Source organism: Ursus maritimus, unplaced genomic scaffold (assembly GCF_017311325.1).
Source record: "Ursus maritimus isolate PB19 unplaced genomic scaffold, ASM1731132v1 scaffold_5, whole genome shotgun sequence".
In the NCBI taxonomy this organism is placed as follows: domain Eukaryota; kingdom Metazoa; phylum Chordata; class Mammalia; order Carnivora; family Ursidae; genus Ursus; species Ursus maritimus.
In genome coordinates this window covers 12,078,387-12,103,804 of record NW_024426663.1, presented here as the reverse complement: position 1 = coordinate 12,103,804, position 25,418 = coordinate 12,078,387, and the positions used below count along the sequence as shown (strand labels likewise).

The window sequence follows — 25,418 nt, the reverse complement described above, 5'->3', positions numbered from 1 at the left end:
AGTATTCTTAACTTGTCTAGTAGCTTGGCTTAACACTGATCTGAATCTGGTAGTCATTAAGTGATTTGTATAATATTATAGCAGCTCAGATTTACAATTTTAAGATCAACTGTGCTGCTGTTGCTTCTAAAATAGAGGGGAAAATAAAAGTCTGCATTTTACACTGCTTGAGAATATTAATTTTTACAAGGTTGTATACTTATACCTGGAAGATGAATTGCTAAATTTATGTAACAATAAATTTGTTTGGTACTGCAAGTTCTAAAGTTATTACTAAGAAAAATTTGGCAAACTATAGAAATTTCTAAAAATAAAATGCAATCTGAATTTTAATGAAACAGTTTTCACTACTTCTTTTTTTAAGATTATCATATTATTTGAGAGAGCAAGCACGCACAAGCACAGGCAGGTAGAGTGGCCACAGGGAGAGGGACAAGCAGACTCCCTACTGAGCATGGAGCCCAACGCAAGGCTCAATCCCAGGATTCTGGGATCATGACCTGAGCTGAAGTCAGATGCTTAACTGACTGAGCCACCCAGGCGCCCCTTCACTATTTCGTATTTAAAGGACAAGGTGCCACCTGTGGTTTATCATGATGTATAATTAAGCAATCATTCACAAATAAAAAGCTTTAAAGTTAAAGGAAAAAAATGAAAACAATCACCCTCAGATTACCTCTTTAAACATTATTTTGTTACCTAAACTTCAGAATAAGAAAAATAAATTGAAATATAAGACACAAACAGATGGTTACATAATTACAAATTTAACATTTCCTGAGAAGTACATCACTTACTTTCTCCACTGCTTGATTTGTTCAGGATTTGTATACTCTTTCAGACATTCTGTGATATGGTCTCCAATTTTTATTAAACACTGTCGAGTATGCTCCAGTTGTTCTCTTTCTGAAAGGCCTTTTTCAGGCCTATCAAGTTGTTTCAAAGCTGCTTTGACAGGCCTCATCCTTTCTTTACACTTTAAAATGGGAAAATAAGAACATACATTAAAAATAAGAATTCAACAAAGATCCACTTCCTTCAACGATATCTGTATGAGTAAATACAGCACTGTTTGATGCTAAAATAAGCATTAAAGCTTGCCTCGCAGCTCTTAAAATATCAGGGTTTTTTTCTCTCAGATTTTCTTCAGAAAGTAAGGTTTTCCATTATCATTTAAATTCAATTCTTGTGTATGTAAAAGCTTCGGCTTTATTTCCTTCTGTAAAAATGGTTATTTTATACCATGTAACACATCACTAAGCAGTCTTAAACAAAGAATGCTAAAAAATAATATATCTCAGAACACAACTTAATCCTAGATTCACTCTAATATAAAATAAAATGTAAAAAAAAAAATAAGGATCTTCAGGGGCGCCTGGGTGGCTCAGTCGTTAAGCGTCTGCCTTTGGCTCAGGGCGTGATTCCAGAGTTCCAGATCAAGCCCCACATCAGGCTCCCTGCTCTGCTGGGAGCCTGCTTCTTCCTCTCCCACTTCCCCTGCTTGTGTTCCCTTTCTCGCTGGCTGTCTCTCTGTCAAATAAATAAATAAAATCTTTAAAAAAAAAAAGGATCTTCATAAAATAAAATATGCTGGCAAAGCTATTAAAATCAATATAGCTGTTAAGTATAAACTGTCTATTCTTCTAAACCTTTGGGACAAAAGAAAGCTGCTAAATGAATTTTGCTCTTATATTTTAGCTGGTCAGGGAACTGGGGATGCTTGATAGGGACCAATCTTTTCCTTGGTCTATGTATCACCGACATGCCAATAAAAGGATGATATATCAAAAACTATATGATTCAGTTAAAGTCCAACATGTATAATAAAAGCTATAACCTTAAACCAGAACTAAAATAAGAATATTACTAAAAAAGCAAACTATACATAAATTTATGTATACAAATGCAAAACAAATTTAAAATGAACAATAATTACATCCTCAAGTAGCAAAGTTGGGTTAGTTCCAGGAATGTTACGGATGGATCAACCACAGACAATATATTTAGCTGATCCAACGTCATTTCTTTCAAGAAGAGATCCTCATATCACTGCTGTGCAAGGGCCAGTCTTATTAAGTGTCTATATATGTGTGGAATCGTTTCTGAGTATTTTATTCTGTTGTAGTGACCTATTTGTCCATATCGCTTGGAAGTTATCCATCTTCTGTCAGGAATAATTTAAATATTAGAATTACATGCTTTTTAGTTAAAATTAGAACTCAGCCAGGCCTGATGTCTTTTTTTAAAAAGGGAAAATCTTTTCCTTTCTTATTTTTAGCATTACTATCTGTTCTCTACATTTCCTGCTTCTTGCTCAATTTTGGTAGTTTATATTCTGCTAGAAAATGATTCATTCAACGTATATAATTTGAGTGCATACCATGCTCTAAGAATCGTCCCAGACCCAGGAAATAGAGCAGTAAATAAAAGAGATCTTGCCTTTGCAGAACCTGTACTCTAGTAGGAGAAAAGAGCCAATAAATAAACAAGATGCAGTGTGTTGGATGGTGACAACTGTGATGAAGAAAAATAAAGGAGAAAAAGTAGAGAGATTTCTACTTCATGTAAGACTTCAGAGAAGAGTGATGTTTGAGCATATATCTTAAGAAAATGAGGGAATAAGCCATTTTGAACAGAGGGAAGAACAAGTACATATGTTCTAAAACTTGTATGTTCAAAGGAACAGTATAAATGCCAGCGTGGTTGGAACCTACTGAGTGAGGGAAGTAGCAAGAGATGATGGGAGTAATGAGCTAGATACAATACCTTTTAGCCTATTATCATGAATCTTTCATCTTGAGTGAGGGAAAGCCACTCAAGGATTTGAAGCAAAAAAATAAGAGGGGGTGACTTTAGCCTCTCTGTAACAGTCATTATCACTATGGTTGCTGTGTGGAGTATGCCCTGAGGAACGGAAAGGGTATAAGCACAAGAGTGGGAGCAGTGAAAAATAGCTAGAAGCTATTGAAATGTTCGAGGGCAGAGATGGCTATAGCTTGTAGTAGTATGGAAAAGCCAGTATGACTTGCTCATTGACTGACAGCGGCAAAGAAAAAAGAGGAATTTGTGACTACAGTCTGTGCTAAGGCCAAGGCCTGAAGTTGGGAATTGGAGCAATGATAACAAATGTTTATAAAGCACTTACTAGGTACCAGAAGCTATGTGTTGGGTAAAGGCACCTCATTTGATTCTGGTAGTAGACCTTTGCAACACTATTTATTTTATCAAAGAAACAGAGGCTTATAGTGAAATGACATCAGTCAAACCCAGTTTTGACCTCAAAAGTTGTACTCTTTCTTAACTGTTAAATTATAAATGACATTTAGGAGACAAATCAGTAAGGCACAAAGAAAATCAAGAGGTGTCCAATTAGGCAAAGATGTGATGGAAAATGACGACCAAGAAAGGCCACTGAATTTAATAATCAGAGCTATTCCCAAATAAAATCCCAATCATGCAAGCTCAGAAAGTCTGGGTCCAAAGTCCATGTTTAAAACTATTCCATTCTTCATCTCCATAATACAAGCGATTTTAAGATCAATCATGAAAGGTAATGGAGAAGAAACTTATGCATTGGGGACAATAGGAAGTTTTCCATTTCAGCAGGTATATGAACAAGTCAGAAGGCTAAGGAGGAAACGTAGGCAAAGAAAGGTGGCAAGAGGTACAATTTCACCTAATTCAGTAATGAACAGGCAGAGTAAGGGAAACAGTTCAAGAGAGTTCAGTCTTCACTTCAGATAAGCAAAAACACACCACCACCTCCCTATTCCCACTCAATAGAGAGGTTTTTTTAAAAAAATTCAACAGAAAATGGATAGAGAGGCTAGATTAAGAATGAGGTCACAAAGAGAAAGGTTAACTTTAAAAAGATGCTAAGGGATCCCAGCATGTAAACCTGAAAAGATAAAAATGAAAAGTCCAGAGACATGTTCAAGTAAATAAGATGGAAGACGGGAACAAGACTGTAGCTTATTCTGACTGTCCCCAACATTCTTAGGGATTGGAGGGATGTAAACAGCCAAAAGTGAGAAGGAGGAAAAAAAAACTGCGGCAGGAACTATTATACTTAAAGAGCATGAAAAATATTTGAAGCTATTATTAGGGCATGCCATGGAATTAGCAGGAACGAATAAATGGGTTCATAGATCAACATTCTCTAGTTAGGGTATGAAGTAGAAGAAAATGGGACAAGAACGTAACCTGGGTATCTAGAATGGTGTAGGAGGTAAAACAAAAACATGATTTTAGAAGTGAAAGTTTCCATCTTTCAAGTATAGCATTTGATTAATACTAGCAATAAAACTGACTTAACATTACAAACCCAAACAGCAAAAAGATTCAGAGTCTAGAGATTATAAAGAGGAAATTTTTTTTAAAGATTTTATGTATCTTTTTGGAGAGAGAGCGTGCGTGCACGTGTGCAAGGGAGAGGCAGAGGGGGAGGGAGAGGGAAAGAATCTTAAGCAGGCTCCATGCTCAGTGTAGAGCCCAACGCGCAGCTCTATCTCACGACCCTGAGATCATGACCTGAGCCAAATCAAGAGTCCAAACTTAACCAACTGAGCCACCTAGGCGCCCCCAAGAGGAAATATTCTTATATGAATATATATATTTACATGTATTTGTGCACACTGTAACTGTATATAAATAAGATACATTTATATCAGACTATAAATTTTCCCTTTAGGTGCTACCAATAATGACATATCTCTTTTTGAAGAATAACTGGTACCTGTCTCATATCATTCAGTCTTTTTTCTCTAATAACATTACTACTCCTTCCTGATTTTGCTCAGCATCTGGATTTTTTAGTCCTTTATCAAAATCAATCTGCTGGCATGTCTATATTCAATAACAACATCCACCGCAACCACTACCAGTCTTTAGAGCAAGCACTAGCTGAAAACTTTCCATGTGTCAACTCTTCTGATCATCATACTTACTTTCCTAACAGCAGCACTCTGGCTCCAGAGCCAGTACATTCAATTGCTATACATAACTGCTTCCCCACACTGCAACTTCACTATAAAGTTTTCCTCAAAATTTGTATCACAATTAATTTCACAGTTGAGACTATTTTGGGTTCCTGATTATATCCAGTAAATAACTCATTTGAAAAAAGGCCAAGATAGATACTCCCTGACTTCGATGAACATAAAAGGATGACAGCATGTAAAACCATTATTTTTTAGACCAGTGTTACTTAAAGTGGCCTATGAACCCACACTAGTCCACAAGGGGGAAAAGGTACAGAAATTTTAGAAACCCTTATATCAATTTGACAGTGCAATTTTATGTCTACTGAATCTAGTAATATAACGGGGCTTACATTTTACACTTTTTCCCCTTATTTACACTTTTCTAATGAAATATTTTCACTCTTTGTTTTTATTGTACTTTCTGTACTGGTCTACAAAAGACTGGAAAAAAAGCTAGTCCTTCACAGTAGATAAGAAGCAATGTTACATAGATAAAAGGTTCAGGAACAGAGAAGTTTACAATTCTAAAGCTGAAGGGAAAAATGTTTGCTCCAAGTAGTCCCTAAATGCCTCTCCTTAAAGTCTTTAATTTATTAAAAAGTTTTTCCAAGTTAATTCTAAATTTAAGATAACTTTCAAAATTTAAATCTATTGCCTTTATCAACCTGAACTGCAGTACTACCCAATTCAAATACACTTCTAAATTAAAAGCTCTAAAAGATAAAATTGTCAATTAAAATATTGTATGAATTCTTACTAATAACCAGCAAGTCTACTACTTACAATGCTGAACGTCTTCTGATCTAGCTCTTCAGATTCTTCAGATATGGGAACTGGTTCACCACTTGCGGTTATATGAACTGGAGCATCTGACACTGAAGATTTCTTGGATCTTTCCTTGCTATCAGACTTGGATTCGCTCAACTAAAGAAAAAAAGAAAATAAAAACAAAAATCCAACAAAAACAAAGGTGAAACGATGAACACTTCCAGAAAACAATTAATGTCTCACTTTATTCTACAATGGTTTGTTCACATTCCATACTGTTTTATCTTTCTAGGAAACCAAAACTAAATCTACTCTGTAATGTTACCCTATACGTAAAGCATTAAAAAAAAAAAAAGATTCAAACCTATTTTTCTCCTTTTCTAGATACCCACATGTATTTTTAAAGAACTCAGTTATTCAGACTGATAGGCAATTTATTTTCCTAAAATGTAAATATGCTGATTGTGTCACTTTCTAAGTGTTACATTATGATTTGCATACCTTTTCTTCCTTTATGTCTTTTTCTTTCTGTATAGCTTCTTTTACTTTGTTTTCTCTTTTCTCTTTAAAATCTTTTTCCTTTATATCTTTCTTATCCTCTTTTTCTTTTATCTCCCTTTTAAGTTCTCTTTTATTCTCTTTTTCTTTTGCTTCCCTCTTTTCTTCTGATTCCTTCTTTATAAAAACATCTGGCTCAGGTCTTTCTTCACTGTCTCTTTCTGTTTTAATTTTTTTATTTGGATGTTTCACAGAAGTGATCTCATCCTGAAAAGTGCAAGTACGGCCAATGTATTACTAACCAAATCTTGACAAAGACTAATTTCTTTTCTTTGCACGACTATGGATTGCATGTATGTGGATTCAGAAAGAAATAACCCAGAATCCCATTAATAATGATACATGCAATGTTCACCTTCCTATAAAAACTAAAGTAAGCCAGTCCCATTCAAAATTCAAGATAAAATTAAAGGAAACAGAACCTCATTTAAATGGCAAATGTTTGAAAAGGAAGGACCTTTGCTCTATTCCTCTTAGTGATATTCTATTAGATGGGCAGAATTCTGTCCCATACATGAGACTATTTGATGAACTACAAAAAAAGGAATTTCAGTACTGAAAAATAAAATTTCAGGTCTTAGTTCAAATTTTAAATGTCAAGTGTACTAAAACATCCTATGTCCCTTTCTAATATAAAAGTCTGTTTTTCTAAAACACATTCTTACCTTGTCATCATCTTCATCAGACTTCTCTGAAGGCAGGGGCGAGGAGTCACTCTTTATTTCTTCTTTCACTTTTATAGACTTCATTGCTTTATTCTTCTTAGCTCTTGCTTTTCTCCTCTTTGACCCTCCCTAAAAATAATTATTTTTATTCTAACCAACTCCACAGATTCAGCCAAAAAAAAACTTCTTAAATACTAAATCTAAAAAGCTAAAAGAACACATATTCCTATGCAACCCTTAGTCTAATGGTAATAAGTAAGCTACACCAATCTTAGAAAGTCAACAAAAGTGATATAACTTAATGAATCAAGTACTATTATGAATAACAGATATTAACTATAATTATTTTTTTAAAAAAGGATTAGAGAAAAGTGGAAGCTGAAAGAAACAGAAGGAAGGTTTTTCACCTTCCTAAATTACTATTATCTTAAACTAAATTTGGTCCTACCAGAGATAGCATTAGAAATATTTTTATTGGTACATAGGTAGTTACTGACATTGTGGTTATAATGCAAATGGTTAAAGGCTGTTAGTTTCTAATCACCTCTTCTTCACCATATTGTTCCTACTTTTTTGGACCCCCCTCATAAATAAGCTCAGTGATCTTTACACTGCACCTTCAGCTCTCCAATACCACCAAATAAAACAGAAATAGAGGATTGACTTCTTAAAAAGTACACCACTCTAAACAAGTTGCCCCCAGTACCTATGCAAACACTAGGAAAAAAACCCAAACAAACAGGATCCCACTTCTGAAAGATAGGACTTACCAGTTTTAACAGGAATGCGAAATAACTTAAGGCAAAGTGTCACCATATGCAAGTTAAAGTTACCAAGTTACAGAAAAACACACTTATAAGGTCATGTTAGCCTCAGATGTCTAGGGTTATCAGTAAACTAAATTTATCTTACTGAAAAGTAAATTGCTCTTTAAGCATCTGAATTTTAACTTACTGCACCAGAAAGTCTCTGAGCTTCTTTTTTTGCAAGATCTCTACTAAGTAATTTGATGAGGTAGTCTGCGCGTGTCTGCAACTGCTTTGCTTGTGGTTTTTTATCAGGATCATCTGGAAGAATCTGAAAAGAAATTAATTTTTTCAGGTTATCTTTAATAAATAATATGAGAAATTTATTGCCTATAAAAGGCTTATTCATTTAAAGAAATACATATAATTTACTGGCAAGTTACAATTGTTAAAATTTGTAGGAATAAACAACCAAGAATGCAAATAATATTTTTTTTTTTTAAAAGATTTTATTTATTTATTTGACAGAGATAGAGACAGCCAGTGAGAGAGGGAACACAAGCAGGGGGAGTGGGAGAGGAAGAAGCAGGCTCACAGCGGAGGAGCCCGATGTGGGGCTCGATCCCGTAACGCCGGGATCACGCCCTGAGCCGAAGGCAGGCGCTTAACCGCTGTGCCACCCAGGCACCCCGCAAATAATATTTTTTATACCTACACCACAGCAAGGATTTCATTTGCCTGGTAATGAGTTCTAAATATATACATGAAAAAAAAAATCCCTCCATTCAAAATAATAATACAAAGTATGAGGTTACAAATTTCTTTCAAATATACACATATATTTAGCATCTAGTGTTATTAAACATTACAGTACTCTTAGATTTCTTTCCTTTCTCAGTAACAGTATATTTAACTACAAAGTATACAAAAATTCCTCAAATACAATGTATCAGCTATTCAGGTGACCCAAAGCATGCACTCTGAAGATATTTTTACAGTGGGAAATTAAGCTATTCAAGTTTGGCTTCATAAGTAGTGAATGACACAACACCAATATCAAAAGTGACTGTGAAGAAGTAAAATATAAAAAAACTTAAATGATAATAAAGCAATGCCTTCCAGTGTCTTCCAGTCTAGACAAAGAAATGATTTCAGTTGTGGTAGTATCAAATCACTAAAACCCCTAAACATTGTTTGATAATTAAAAAAAAATATTTTGCTCTTGAATAATATGACAGAATGAGAACTTTACTTTAAATGTAGTAATATGAAGAAAAATACACTTACGCCTTAATAGTAAAAATATAATTTCAGAGGTACAGTAAAATCTCAGAGATCATTTAAATTCAACCCCTTCATGAAAACCAAGAAGCCAAGGTCATACAGCTAGTTAGAGCCTTGGTTTCCTATCAATCGAGTTCTAACATAATTTAAAAGCAAAAATCTAGTTCAACATCAGTAGTCAACAGAAGCAAGAAATATTTAATACCTTGTGTGTTAAACTGAGGTCAGGATCCATTTTAATCATTTCCCAGCTTCCATATCCATATTCGTAGATACCAATTAACAAATTGGAATCATCTTCTTTGCCCCAGTCTATATCAAAATGAGCTGCCTTTGTGTGGCATGGGATAGTATACCTGTATTAAAGTTAATAACCACTGTCAAGTTTATAACTGTCATATTAAAAATTAATTTTGAAGAACATATTTGAGTTATTGGAACTTCAAGATACCATACCCTATTTTATTTTTAGAAACATTTCACACTAGCCAATGACACAAAAGACATTTTTATTACGTACATACATATCCAAATTACTGAATAACAACAAATAATTTACAATGGATAAAGTAAACAACTCACTGCTTTCTTTCTTCTGGATCTGAAGGAATGGATTTGTGCAATGGTATTAATTCTTCTTCATGGGAGATGACAAGCTTGGCATTCACCTGTACTCCTGATATTCGGAATGTTGGACCTTTCACTTTTCCAAGTCTACCACCTTAATTTTTTTCAAGACATAAAAAAAAATGAAATACACAATTCTACAAAATACAAAGCAAGATATGCTATTACTTGTATTAATAAGCATTACTTGGTTAGCTATATTCGTAAGTATTACCTGTTTATATTATTGGGGGGGTAGCACTTGCTGGTGAACCTTAAATTTCACTACAAGGTTTTTCAGTACGGACTATAGAGATTATAATATAGCAGATGTGGATTCACAGAAAGCATTTCACAGAAAGCATTTCCATAATTGTTTTCTTAATTGCACAAGATACATCTATTAATCCTGTCACCTTTTTTTTTTTTTTTTAAGATTTTATCTATTTATTCGACAGAGAGAGAGAGCCAGCAAGAGAGGGAACACAAGCAGGGGGAGTGGGAGAGGAAGAAGCAGGCTCATAGCGGAGGAGCCTGATGTGGGGCTAGATCCCTAACGCCGGGATCACGCTCTGAGCCGAAGGCAGACGCTTAACCGCTGTGCCACCCAGGCACCCCAATCCTGTCACCTTCTAAATGAGTGTTCTAGCGTTAATTTTTTCAGTATACCTTATTACTAAATCTTAACTACTAAATATTTTCATTTAGGTAGATAAATTACAAAATAAGCATAACAAAGTAACTATGCCCAAAGCCAGTATCACATAAGTAAACTATCTTTTCCCAGCCATCGATACTTAAAAATACAGTAACTTCTGATGTTACCAACTAGCTAGAATATACCAGACAGAAAGACTCTACTGCTTTCAAGAAAACAATTCTGTTACCCAGGAATGGTCCTGCTTTGTTTTTTAAACTGTCTTTTAAGAGTGATGAATAGGTAGCTATGATACAATACCCTCCTAACTCAATAAAAGCATTATCTGAAACTTCCATTTACCTCTCTTTAAATCACTCTTGCTTTAATATTACCTGTTCGTTCTGTTCCTGAAGAATTATCTTTTAAAGCTTTAATGCAACCATTATGCACCAATTCTCCTAGTCGTCTGAGGTCTGTCTCTGACTTATCAACTAATTCAGCATCCCGAGCAATTGCATCTAATCTGTTAATGAAATAATACAATTATCAGGTAAATATGCAGAATAAAGTGGTGCCATTTAAGACAGAGTAAGTTTCACTCTACCTCAAGCTCTACAAAAGTCACTCTACATACCCTACAAAGTCTAGTTCACATAGCTGCCACAAGATACATAAAAAAAAAAGGAGTTTAAAAAATGTTAAAAAATTTGGCAGGGAAAATAATTCATTTATATATTCAAGAATAATAAAGTTAACCAATTTTATAGAAAAAAATGGTATATTCCAACTTGAAGATTTTGTAATAATTCTATAAAAGCTTTTCATAACCCGATCAAATCTTAAATTCTAAAGTGGTTAAGCATTGTAATATAGATGACTCTTGAACACAGGTTTGAACTGGACAGGTCCAGTTACATGTGGATTTTTTTCGATACAGTACAGTAACTCTAAATATTCAAAATAAAACAGAAAATATCTTTAAGAGAGTTTCAGAGAGCAAAAATAGAATTGAGCCAATCTGAGTCTTTGCCACTGTATATTCAGACATTGGGCTTGCCGCAACAAAGGACAAAGAATATTCAAATCACCAACAATTACTGAGATTAACCATTAACTTAAACACACACACACACACACACACACACACACACACACACACACCTGTCCTGATAATCCGAATTTTAATAGTTCATATAAAAAGAACTATAATTAGGGAAACTTAAGAAAATTTCCCTAGTAAGGGAAAACAGAACTGGTCTTTAAGTCAAAAGACTAAGCTAGCAACTCACCTTCTCTAAAGGATAAATCTGCTATTTATGAGTTTGTGATGAAAAAGATGGGATAAAAAAAAAAAGAAAAAGATGGGATAAAAGCCTTCGAAAAGTACAACTGTAAAAATGCTGAGTATTTTACAGACATATGTATCTTATAGAAAACTTCATTTGTAGATAAAATTTGAGGGTCTAGAAAGAATTAAGAATATGAAAACTTTTTAAAAAATCTACTTGAAATTTGCTTTCTACAGACTCTGTAAATGATTTTTAAAGCAAATTTAACAAAGTAGCTAAACCCAATAGCAGTATATATATATATAAAGCTGCCAGCATGTAACATACATTCTGTAATTCCATGAGAATGACAAACGTTATTTACCTTTCCAGAGGGCCACCAAATTTCTTGTAACTCTTGATAAACCTAACAGAAAATAATTATTTGGTTTAAATGTGGGCTTCACTCTTTATTAAAAAATAGATTTATAAATATATAGATAAGAAAACAGTTGTTAGTGCAAAAATCAATTCAAGGCACTCTTACTACTAACACAAATGAATAAACCATGCTAACGACAAAAATGTTAAAACATTAAGATATACCAAGTAAGACAAGACATATTTTAATACCCAGGATGATGTTTAGAAACCAATATAAATAAAACAATAGAAGCTAAATTTTATTTGAGAAATTACTTTATTATTTTCACAAGACAAGTTCAAGGCTACCACAGGAAGTGTGTCCAGAATTATCAATCAATCATACTACACCTCCTCACATTCCAAGTACCAATAAAGTTCACTGAATAATAGCTTTATTTCAGATGTATGGTATAATACCAACAATGGAAAATAAAAATTTACTTAAGAACAAAGCTATCCAAGTGGTTGATGGATGAGGGAAAATATCCAGGAAAAGCAGAAGCTGAAATGTTCTTCAACTAAAGACAGAAAGTCCAGCAAATCAGGTGGTCATAAAAGTACCCTTAATAAAATCTAACAATATATTTAGTTTTCTGGCAGAAAGAATGAGGAAGAACTTTATCGGTCAGGTCTATGATTTAAAAGAAAAGAGTTACAATGGCTTGAAAAAAACAACAAACTCTCAAAATATAACAATGAGCAAACCTTTTTACAAATTTCATAAGCAAAAATATTACATAAACAAAAGTAGGCTGTTATCCCATTCCCCTTATATATAAATGTGTATAAAGAAACAAACATATTTTGAAAGAAAACTATGATTTATCCTACATGGCTATCTTACCTCAATTCCTACTTGGACATACCAGAAATGCTTTATCAATGTTACTTTCAAAAAGCAAATCTCCTCAGTATTAAAAAACTACAAAAATATGGAACTAACGTATTCCTACATAAAAATAGTAATCTTGGGAGTCATTAATGTAGGGAGAAATTTTAATAAATAAATCTAATGTACTAAAATATACATTCATTATTCAAAAGGGCCACTATTCTGAACCACATTAATAAAACCAAAAAAATTTAGCAGTCTAAGTAGACTAACAATAAATAACATGCAGAGATTAGATACCAAACTTTATTTTTCATAGCTATAATGAAGACCCAAAAGCAGAACCATCCAATCCCTACACAATTATTATATATTTGCCTCCTCTAAAACTTTTATTTTAATCTTTGAAAATTATGGGATTTGTATATTTTAATTTCACCTTCTAATAAAATCAAGTTGAAGAAAAATAGTCTTATGTCATCTTACCGCCGAATTTCTGCGTCACTAAATCCTTTGATATTCTCTCGAGGAATAGTCCGTGGTCTTCCACGTTTCTTTGGCCTTTTCCTTTCTGAGATCGAGTCACTATCAGATCCAGAATATCTCCTACTTCTACTGCGCCTCCCTTCACTTCCATTAAAACTAATCTGGAATTGGAAAACAAAAATTTATCCAACCTTAGACTAACGAAGGCTTCTAACTGTTAAGTGCAAAGAAAACATTCCAAAAGAAAAGATTGAGAAAATTAACAAATTCAAATGTCTATCAAAAAACTTTCCATAAATAATATTAAAAAGCAAACAAAACATAGAAAAACATAGCAGGTTAATGACAGAGTTATTAACGGCCCTAACATTTTTAAAAACATTCTTATAAATCAGAAGGAAAACACAAAATTGTCTTTTTTTTAAAGATTTACTTAGAGAAGGAATGCACGTTTGTGAGGAGGGGAGAGGCAGAGGGAGAGGGAGAAAGAGAATCTCCAGCAGATTCTCCGCTGAGCACAGGGCCTGATGCTGGATTTCACGATCCCTGAGATCATGACTTAAGCAGAAACCAAGAGTCGGACACTTAACCAACTGAGCCACCTAGGTGCCCCCAAAATTGTCCTTTTGTAAAAATGAGAAAAATTATTAACAAGCAATTAATCAAACAGCATAAACATAGAATTAAACAACCTCAACAGTAAATTATTTTAAATGAGAATTAAAGCAACAATATTTATTTATAACACCCATTATTTAACAGAAATATCAAAACATATTTTCTATAAGTCTCTGGAATTTTTCCAAAGTCAAAGTGCATTTTCTGAACCCCTAATATGCTGAAACGAAAGTCAAAGACAGTATTCAGTTCTTACTCATTGTAACCTCCTCTCATCCCTTCACAAGAAGTAATATAATGCTGCCTTTCCCGCGTACTATGAAAGGAAATCATTATGGGGTTGGCAGAAATAAACACTAACAAGAAACTACATACATGGTCACTTTCAGACCAAACACATTATTTGGCTCCATTTCTGCCTATTGATAGGATGTCCCAACCCCAACAAATCTCATCTACAAAATCCTAACTTCTCTTACACATGTCAAAATCACAAGGCAATCTAATAGTCTAAAGTATAAGGAAATACAGCAGAGCTTGTAATATGGAACTTGAACACTGGCTCACCTGTGAAAAGCATGAGTTGTAGACACCAAATAACAAATAAGCAGGCAAAAAAAGTTAGCTAAAATTTGCTAAGGGCTTCGTTTGGGTGACTATGAGAGTACAGGGTCCCTGGAAACAGAAGGGATGGAGAACAGAACCTGCACCCCTCTGCGACACTCCTCAAAACTCTGAACAGGTGCTCATGAGTAAGACTGGGCAGAAGATCAGAAAAAAACTTTCGTTCCAGATGATGGCCTGGAGAAAGGGAGCAGTTTTCTTAATGCACTGAGGGCACCACACCGCACCACAGTGCACCGCACCACAGTGATGGGAGAAGACACAATATAGTTGTAGGAAAAGAAAAAGAAAACAAAACACTCTACCCCTGGGGAAAGGATAGCAGAACAACGACTAAGCAATTCCCTTATTTGCCTCAGACTCAAAATTTAAGAGGCACCAAAAAAGCTCAGTAATCAAGACAAATATTCTTGCAATGCAATATTCTAAAAAACAAAAGCTAATTCAAACAAAAAAAAACTAGTATTGAAGTTTCTTTCCTTTTGTTGCAGGATCTGATGTAGCCTGGCATGGCCCTCTTACCATTATTTAAAAATCTCCTATTTTCTTCATTTGGGCCATAAAATAAACAGCAATAGATTTTTAAAAATTCACATCATACAAGGCATGCTGATGATGACCGAATTAAACTAGAAATCAATAACAAAGATAATCAGAATATCTCCCAAGTATTTGGAAATTAAACATATTTCATAACAACAAAAAAGAACAAAAACAAACCAACAAAAAATACCTACGGGTCAAAGAGTACGTCATAAGGCAAATTAGAAAATACTCTGAATGAATGAAAATGAAAACACGACAGGTATCAAAATTTATAAGATTCAAAAAAGGCAGTGCTTAGAGGGAAGCTTGTAGCATTAAACGCTGATAGTATTATAAAAGAAAGGTCTTGATTAAATTGTCTTAAGAATACATCTTAAGACACTAAAAAAAGGGGAGGAAGTTAAAGCAAAGCCAAAAAGATAATAAAGAGCAGAAATCAATGAATTTGAAACAGAAAAATAAATGGATGATTTTTGGGGAGATATTATGAGTAACTTTATGCCTATAAAAATTCAACAACTTAGACATAAATGGACAAATTCCTTGAAAGAAACAAACTATCAAACTCACTCAAAAAAGGAATATTCTGAATCGTTCTATATTTATAAAGGAAATTAGACTTAAATATTCTAACAAAGAAAACTCCAAGCCTAGATGGTTTCCCTGACAAACAGTGCCAAACATTTAATGAAGAATACCAATTCTATACAAACTCTTCTCAAAAGCAGAGGAGGGGTGAACACTTTCCAACTTATTTTAAGAGGCAAGAATTATTAAATCAGATGAAAACACTATAAAAGAAAACTATGGGCCAGTACGCTTTATAAACAAAACCAGATGAGTCCAGGTATGAATACCCTCACAACAACAGACATAATCTTTTAAATTTTAAAAGGTCACCTGTTTTGCACAGTTTCTCATTCTTGGGAGCATATAAATTTCTTCAAGTTCCTTTTGTCTTTCTTCCTCTTCTAATCGTCTTCTTTGATCTTCTGGAATTATTTCTTCCCAATTCTTTGAATTTCTTTCTGGTTCCAACTCAATGTCATCCTCATCCATATTTGAAAAGTTGGCAACCTTAAATTCCAGAATTTTAACAGAATAAGCATTAAAGAAAACCTCATCTTTAAACTACATTTTGTACTTTAGGGGAGAGGAAGTGACATACCATAATAAGACAATAAAACTTAAAACATCCTCAGGATAATGAATATGACTATGGATGAAACCAAAAATGACTGCTAAGCTATTTAAGTTCTTTATTAGTTCTTTATTATTTATTATTAGGTCAAAGTAGAATAAACCAAAAGACTTCTAAGAATAACCCTCTTTTGTCCTGCTGCTCAACAAAATTAGCTGGGAGAACAAAATAACTTATAGTAACATGCTAATCATCTTCTGCAGAAAATACCACACCAGTCCATTAACTACAAAGTGCTGTAGAACAAACCAATATTCTTATTTTTATGATCATAAAAAGTAGTACAAAGAGTTACTAACAAGACATAAAGAACTCTAGGTCCACAGATAACCTTACTTAGGTTCCTAGTTTCTTTATCTTTAAAAAAAGGGATAGAAAGAGCTCACTAACGTTTATCAAGATTAAATAAGATAATACATTTAAGGAACTATGAAGACTCTGGTATACAGAAAGGATTCGTTAAAGCTAACTGCCAACAGTGGCACATTAAAACTTAAAAAAACTGAATGAAAAAAAACCTATGCTTATCCTGTGTTAAGAAATGACACTGCAGGGGCGCCTGGGTGGCACAGCGGTTAAGCGTCTGCCTTCAGCTCAGGGCATGATCCCAGCGTTCTGGGATCGAGTCCCACATCAGGCTCCTCCGTTATGAGCCTGCTTCTTCCTCTCCCACTCCCCCTGCTTGTGTTCCCTCTCTCACTGGCTGTGTCTATCTCTGTCAAATAAATAAATAAAATCTTCAAAAAAAAAAAGAAATGACACTGCAAATAGTGTTCATTCTCTCGTATCTTTGTTTTTTTTATTTTAAAGATTTATTTATTTGAGAGAGTGCAAGCGTGCGTGCATGGAGCGGGCAGAGGGAGAGAATCTTCAAGCCGACTCCCTACTGAGTGCAGGGCCTTACATGGGGCTCGATCCCAGGACCCATGAGATCAGGACCTAAACGGAAACCAAGAGTCGGATGCTTAACCGACAGCCATCCAGGTGCCCCGTGTCTATTTTTTTAAATGTGATGAAAGCCCTAAAGCCAGCAAGATAGGAGTATTAACTCAGTGGTATAAAAGTAATCTGTATTTACTTTACTTAGCTTATCAGTGACATTTTTTCAAACTTCCAATTAGTCAAGTTAAAAACAAATAGTATAATAATGTAGAGTTAATCAGACCATACCCAGAATAAGTATCGGTTCCAGAAACCTTTACTTCTCCTCAAGATTAAAGAAACAGTCCACTAACTAATCTCCCCACTTTTAATTCTTGCTCCATTACAGTATATATCCACATTGCAGCCAGAGTGATCCACGAAAATCATAAATGTTTTTATTCACTGCTGTGTCCCCGTGCATGGCACACATCAGGTGCTCAATAAATACTTGTTGAATGAACAAATGACACAAACTGAACTGCTCTCCTTAAAACCTCAGTTCGTGGAAAATGGCTATAGAGGAGCCTACCTCTTTATACTAAACAACTGGCATACAAATTACTCTATGAGGTTACGTTGCTTTAGGACTCCTTGCAACCTTTTAGCCCTCACCAAACCAGGGATATTTATAAGTACTAACAGGAGCTCATTGCTTACATGGACTGATTAACTTGAGTTTTCTTAGGTGTGATAATGCTTAACTTAATCTAATGTCAAAAACTGCTCCAACAAACATTAGCTAAAAGTCTTCTGCCATAGAAATGTCCTAAGAGATCATGTTCATTCATTTACCCAAATATTTGAGGATGTACTATTTGCCAAGCGCTTCTTTAGATGTTAATTAGAATAACAGCCCTCCTCATTCCACTAAATGTACCTATTCACAAATGATTTGGTCCTTTTCAAAACAAGTTGCTACTGGTTTGTCATAATAAGGGAGAAAAATTTTCATACACCGTAACAAATTTTAAGACAAAAATGTTAAGAAATTATCATGCTCATTGTGCTTAAAGAGATTAACATGAAATGACAAAAAAAAAAATCACTCCCTCTCAATTTAGATAATTTGAAGGAAAAATTAAAAAGAAAGAAAAATCTACCTTGAACTGGGAAAGCAATTCATCTCCTACAGTTAAAGGGCCTGGTTCATTTTCATGAGTTTCAGCCCTCTTCAAGATTTCATCTATATCCATTTCCTGTAATTAGAAAGAAATCCTTAAGTATACTTTCATATATTTTGAAGTAAATATACCTTATACTTTTAAGTTTAAAGAAGACATTTGAGGCAAGTTTTTTTACCTGGGGCTCTTGTTCTTCTCCTTCAGGTTCCTTAAAAAGTTCCTCAGCGCCAAACTTTAAAATGGCTGACAATTCTTCTTTATTGAAAGGAGTAGAACTGGGTCAAGAAAAACAAATAAAAATGCTTAATACTAACAGTTAACAATTTAATATTTACATTGCACTTTTATACATTATTGATATAGTCAACTTTATATAAGTTATATGACAGAGTTAGGTGAAGTATTATAAGTTCACTGTTAAGAACTTGAAACTTGTCAGTTAAAGGAATTTCTCCCAAGATTTATAAAACTTGAGTGGTAAAATCAGTACTGAATGTATGCTTTTTTTTTTTTTAAAGATTTTATTTTTATTAATTTGACATAGAGAGACAGCCAGCGAGAGAGGGAACACAAGCAAGGGGAGTGGGAGAGGAAGAAGGAGGCTCCTACCAGAAGAGCCTGATGTGGGGCTCGATCCCAGAACGTTGGGATCACGCCCTGAGCCAAAGGCAGACGATTAACGACTGCGCCACCCAGGCGCCCCTGAATGTATGCTTTTGACTAAAAATTACTCTAGTGCTTTAAAAAATTAAAAAATTACAATACTAAATATGATACCTCAAAGATCTGCTTATAGCATATAACATTTCAGGAAAATGAGTGTAGAATGATTCTAAATGACTTTTTTTTTTTTTTTTAATATTAAAGTAACTACCAGGGCGCCTGGGTGGCTCAGTTGGTTAAGCATCTGCCTTTGGCTAAGGTCATGATCTCAGGGTTCTGGGATAGAACCCCATGTCATCAGGCTCTCTGCTCAGCAGAAGTCAGCTTCTCCCTCTCCCTCTGCTCTTCTCCCCCTACCCATGGGTCATGTTCTCTCTCTCCCAAATGAAAAAAATCTTTCAAAATAAATAAATAAAGTAACTACCTTGAGGGGGCAGAACCTGTATGTAGTACTGTCTTCCCAGTTGTGTCCATTCTCTGAATCACAAGGTGATCTAAAACCATCTTCTTTTTGGCCCTTTCAAGTATATCCTCTTCAACTGATCCCTTCGTAACTAGACGATAAATATTCACCTGTAGATACACATGATGAAACATAAAATGTATTAAAAGGGATTCATTTTGCTAATCTGAAACACCCAAATACTGCACATAGAGGGAAGCTCATCCTACATGAAATTCTCACTGGTCAAAATAAAAATTAAAAAATATATACCAATATATATAAAAGCTAAATTTCTTCAGTTTAAAGATTATTTTGAGGTTGTGTCTTTCTTACATTTTGGTTAGGAGATTTTTATTTGCTTATTTTTCTTTTTTAAAAGCAACGACAGTAATTTTTAAATTACCTTTTAGCTGAGAAAAAAGTGGGAAAAAGTGGTAAATATATGACAACTTACACCAGTTCCATTAATTCTGATTAATGTTTCATATTCCACATAATCCAAAATTCTGTGAACCATTCCCCAGGTTAATGATGAAATCCTGCCACAAGACAAAGCTTTCCAAAACAGACAAAAATTGATGTGTAGAAATTTTGCCCTATTTCTCAAGGTCAGCAGTTCTATATCAAATAGTACCACTATACAGAGATATTTTGAAAATCTATGGGAGCATTTTTATAGTCTTTGAAATCATTAGGTGGGCTTACCAGTACTTAAGAGCACTGGGACTTGGGACACTAGACATTCTGCGTTAAACTGGACATTCAGGCACAAAGAAAAAGTATCCTGAGTCTTTCAAGTCTTAAAAATGATTTTTAAAAACTTTTTAAATTATTTTGAGTTTAAATTTGAACTCCATTTTAAGGTAAACAAGAAGAGTTCTAATGAAGTTATAATACATTAGTTTTTTTCAGCATTATAACTACTGCATAAACCAGTATATAACTGGATATCCTTTTATTTAGATCTCTAAGTTATTTCCAAATGTGTGCAGTACTGGTGTCACCAATAAAATGCATCTGTATTACTCATCTATACTCATTTTGTAGTTGTTGTCATGTAAATATTTAATATGAGATATGAAATACCTTGTGTCAGATTTAGAACCAAATATTAGTAAAACCTCAGGTATGGGCATGATTTCACACATATGTGGAATTTGAAAAAACTAAAATGATCATGGGGAAAAAGAGAAGCAAACCAAGAAACAGACTCTTAACAACAGAGAACTGATGGTTTCCTTGGGGAAGTTGGGGGGGGGTTAAATAGGTGATGGAGATTAAGGAGGGCACCTGTTGTGATGAGTACCAAGTGTTGTATGGAAGACTTGAAGCACTATAATGCTCACCTGAAACTAATAATACACTGTATGTTAACTAAAATTTAAATAAAACCTTAAAGAACAAACAAAAAACAGCCAGGTACAGGAAGCATAGGAATCTTACTATAATACACCAATAATGAAATAATAGAGAATATATCTCAATAATCATTAATAAAAATATGTATTCATATTTATATATTTTAAATGTATTAAGTGATAATTTATTAAATAATTATATTTTAAAATACAGTAATATTTATATCAATTTATTTCTTAAAAGTATTGTAACATAATAGTAAGAAATCTGTGTTACAATTATTTTATGATCTTCCTCAGATAATTCTTCCCAGAGGTCTACCACGCAACTTTCTATAGTATTTTATCTAACTGGTTCTTCTAATGTATCCTCTATTTTCTATCCCCTATTTAGAAAATGTGGTGGCCTATAAGTAGTATTTAAGTAGTATAAATGGAATAGGAGTCCAGCCATGTGTTGCGGATTTCAGTATGGGAGTTATCGGTTTAGTGCACTAACCACTATTCCCCATCTCATTCATAAAACAGGGCTATTTTGACTATTCACATATACATTAGGCCCAGCTCACCTGTGAGATTATCTTACTTCCTCACCATCTCCTGACGGTCTATAATTTATCTTGGCATGTTATTATCCCTACTTCAAGTTTGCCTCCCTTTATAATGTGCAAGTAAGTGTTATTATCTAATTTTAATACTAATTTCTATTCTCTTACACACCAATATACCCCGATCTTTGCTTCCTTTGTGCCTCCTATGCAGAATGAGTCCTGCTCTTATTTTCTCAACTCTAAATTCTTTATATCGTAGTGTAGTCCTATCTATTAAAACATGTATTTTTTAAAAAGAGTTTTATTTAAAAAATAAATAAATAAATAGAGTTTTATTTTGTTTTGTTTTACCTAAATTGCTATTAGGGCATTCAAATTATTTTCAAATTCATGTATCCAATTCCAGGAAAAGGGGGTGCTAAAAACAGCTGTTGTAAAAAGGGGTCACTAGGTCTGATGATGTGAAGAACCACTACTGTAAATACAAGCTTTCACTTAGGGGTATGCAATGTTGTTTCAGAGTATAAAAAATTACAGAAAGAAGCATAATGTATTTCTGAGGAGACTTTTATGAGAATTATTTGGATAAAATACTCTTTCAATTTAAAATTATGGACATATTTTTCAGTAGAAAACATGAAATCTTAAAAAGGTAATATAAATGTGCTAAGTCTTTCTGTGCTACTTGTTTGTATCTCCTGCTTTGCAGAAGTTTGAGAAGCATATTCTAGACAGAAGTAAATGAATTAAAATACAAGGACCAAGGCATCAGAATGATGACAGATGGTTTTTCTCAAGGCCTATTACAACGGTATCAGATAGCTGTACAAAAACTATAAAATGAGAAAGGCTTTTTTGCATAAAGAATCTTATAGGTAAATGGATAAAATACAAGTTAACAAAAAGGTAGCAAGCGATATACTAAGCAAAATCTCTTTCAGTACTTAAAATAATAAAGGTATTTTAAAGTTTATGTTTTGAGTGAAAAACACTGGTACTCTACAGCTGTTAACAGAATGTATGATTAAAAGAGAGCACATAATCCGATTTTGGCATAGTTACTTCAAGTCTGCCAGACCTTCCAGGTGATTTTGGTAAATCTGAGTTCTTTAGTACTTTACCTGTTAAAGAGCAACATGACTGTGTTCCAAGGATTTGACCAGGAAGATAAACCAAAATCACTTCCAAACACTGATGATCATGAAAAAAAGAATCTAAAAGAAAAATAGAAGAAAAAAAAAAATACCTGTTTCTTCTGCCCAATTCGATGAGCTCTAGCCTGTGCCTGAAGATCATTTTGTGGATTCCAATCAGAATCAAATATAACAACAGTGTCAGCAGAGGCTAAATTAATTCCCAAGCCTCCAGCTCTTGTGGAAAGCAAAAAGCAGAAATCCTGTAAGGAATTATAAATAGGCTCAATTTTAAATTCTTCTAACTGTGATTGTGAATAATCATTAGAGAATTTTACAACTGATTTTTTGAATTTAAAAGTATTTTACCAATAAAAGTAAAAGGTAGTTATAAAAAAATACTAATAAAATACAAAAACCTCTAGCAAAACCAATCAACAAGACTCCTAAATACAAATATACATGGGAATAATATACACCAAATTTAAAAAATTCTAAATGAAAGTGGGCTAATTTATTTTGAATCAAATTAACTGTCCTATCTGAAACAGTATTGCTAAGAGAAGGTAAAGTTCTTCAGATTTAACATAGAATATTGATTTCAAAACCTCACTTATAAAGCAAAACTGGGTAACAAGATTTAAAAAAAAAAAGCAGATACAACTAAAATTTATAAAATAAATTACAATTTTAAAAGTATTCATACCTCTGATCCTTCAGCATTAAAATGATCTAGAGCTTGTTTTCTCAGCTCCCCTTTTATTGATCCATCTAATCTCTAGAATAAAACACATTAAAATACTGCATATAACAGAATCAAATATTTTAAAAAGATATTAAAATCAACAATGAAATTAAGTATGAAAAAGCAGTATGCCTTTCGCTAAGACTATAAGAGTATAAGGTACCTATTAGGTAAGAAGACAATGCCCAGGCATTCTGTCTCTCAAGTCTGTGCTCTTAACAATTAAAACTATTTCCCAAGATAGTAACAGTAAGTAATGGCAATGACTATCATTCTGCCTGGGTCTCCTTGTAAGACATTTTACACATGAATGAGTACACAGCTGTATACCCAAAGCAAGGTACATGACACAATGTACCACGATATACTCTCATATGTTAAAATCTATTCCCTTTTTTCAAAAGTTGGTACAACTCATTAAATTGATTCCCAGATCTATTAATAGGTTATAGACCACAGGTTTATAAATGATGGTTAAGTCCAGTGTGGTTACTGGACCAACAGCCATCAGTGTCATCTGAGAACTTAGAAATGCAAATTTTTGAGCCCCATCCCAGATCTACTGAATCAGAAACTCTGAGAAAGAGGTCCAGGGGCACCTGGTGGCTCAGTCGGTTAAGTGTCTGCCTTTGGCTCAGGTCATGATCTTAGGGTACTGGGATCGAGCCACATGTAGGGCTCCCAGCTCAGTGGGGAGTCTGCTTCTCACCCTCCCACTGCCCCTCCTCCCTGCTCATGTGGTGTGCGCTCTCTCTCTCAAATAAATAAATAAAATCTTTTTTAAAAACTTAAAAAGAAAGAAAGAAAGAAAGAAGGAAGGAAGGAAGGAAGCAAGCAAGCAAGCAAGCCAGGGAGACAAAAGAGAAAGGAAGGAAGGAAGGGAGGGAGGGAGGGAGGAAGGGAGGAAGGGAGGAAGGGAGGAAGGAGTCCAGCAAAAGCCCCTGATTAAGTTTGGAAGTCACTGACTTGGGGCACCATGGGTTCTAGTCAAACAACCCAAATTTGACTGACCTCAGTATTCATGGGTGCCTGGGCAAGTGATTTGACTTTTCACCTTGTTAAGTTTCTTTCTCAGGGAATGAATAGTAGTACTTCCTTCACAAAATTCAGAGCATTCAGTGAGAGAACACAGTAAAACACTTAGCTCAGTGTCAGACATATACTGAGTGCCTACTAAACATTAGCTGATGTCCAAAATCAAAAAAAATTTAAATAGTGCTATTTGTTTCTTTTTCATTAACACTTACAATTAGTAAAGATTTTTTAAAAAACAGTAGGTATATCGTTTATTGAAATATGACCTAAACCAAAAGAATGGTAAAAATAATTTTATCTGGGAATTAATCTGGGAATGAGAAGGGATTAGGGGCAGAGAATTGCTGATAACAAGCACTTCTTCACTATTTGTTTTGTTTGACCATGTACATATAATAGTTTGTCTAAAAACAACCAACATAGGGTTGGGATGGGGAAAGAGGATGGGATGGAGAAATGTGGTGATAGCTAAAGGGTACAGTTTCTTTTTGAGGGGACAAAAACATTCTAAGATTGTGTTGATAGCTGCCCAACTCTGTGTATTTTAATCAGATAACTGTACACTTTAAATGGACGAATTGCATGGGAAGGAAATTACATTTCAATAAAGCTGTTAAGAAAATCAAACAATGATGATTTTTCCATACTTTTCCCCTAGCCTGAATGACTACATATTTCTCAATCATGTTCGTATCACCAAAAATCTGTCCTTCAAAGCAGACATTACCAGAGTTGTAACGTTATTTTTATTTGTAATTACCTGATTAATGTCTATCTTCCATATTACGATGTAAGCTCCAACAGAGCAGGGATTATATCTGTTGAGATTCATCATTGTAATTCTGCTTCTATTGTATTTCCTGCACTAAATATATATCATTTACTAGTTATATGAGTGTTCGCTAGGTTCTAGGCAGTGTTCATAAAAGGATTAAATAAGGATTAAATAAATTATTAGAAAGTACTGAGACTAGCACCTGTCTCTTAACGTTAAACATTCACATTAGCTTTAATTACAGTGAATGGATCTCAAATACTGAATAGATGGAATATAAGACCGTTCTGGTCTTTAGTACCTTCCTTAGAGTCATCTACAGTTTTACTCAGCAAACTATGTATTAGAATAACTATGAGAACATTATTCTTCAGAATCTGTAACAGTCCTGATAACACTCACAAGGACTGCTCTCTCT

At 34.0% G+C, this 25,418-nt stretch overlaps 1 protein-coding gene across 2 annotated transcripts in view; it reads right to left on the bottom strand.

The window, feature by feature from the left end:
* The window catches only part of CHD1 (chromodomain helicase DNA binding protein 1), a 71,497-nt gene that overhangs the window by 6,506 nt on the left and 39,573 nt on the right, over nt 1–25,418 (bottom strand). The window contains exons 18-33 of one of the 2 annotated variants that reach the window (XM_040622045.1): nt 23,152–23,223; nt 22,559–22,708; nt 19,383–19,531; nt 18,474–18,570; nt 18,275–18,370; nt 15,950–16,126; nt 13,262–13,422; nt 11,903–11,944; nt 10,642–10,772; nt 9,586–9,724; nt 9,209–9,359; nt 7,928–8,050; nt 6,974–7,102; nt 6,252–6,515; nt 5,766–5,906; nt 798–976 (exon numbers count right to left, since the gene is read on the bottom strand). In XM_040622045.1, coding sequence (XP_040477979.1) covers nt 798–976; nt 5,766–5,906; nt 6,252–6,515; nt 6,974–7,102; nt 7,928–8,050; nt 9,209–9,359; nt 9,586–9,724; nt 10,642–10,772; nt 11,903–11,944; nt 13,262–13,422; nt 15,950–16,126; nt 18,275–18,370; nt 18,474–18,570; nt 19,383–19,531; nt 22,559–22,708; nt 23,152–23,223 — 2,201 coding nt within the window. The remainder of the gene's footprint in view (nt 1–797; nt 977–5,765; nt 5,907–6,251; nt 6,516–6,973; nt 7,103–7,927; nt 8,051–9,208; nt 9,360–9,585; nt 9,725–10,641; nt 10,773–11,902; nt 11,945–13,261; nt 13,423–15,949; nt 16,127–18,274; nt 18,371–18,473; nt 18,571–19,382; nt 19,532–22,558; nt 22,709–23,151; nt 23,224–25,418) is intronic. The other variant, XM_040622046.1, reaches the window with a different exon arrangement.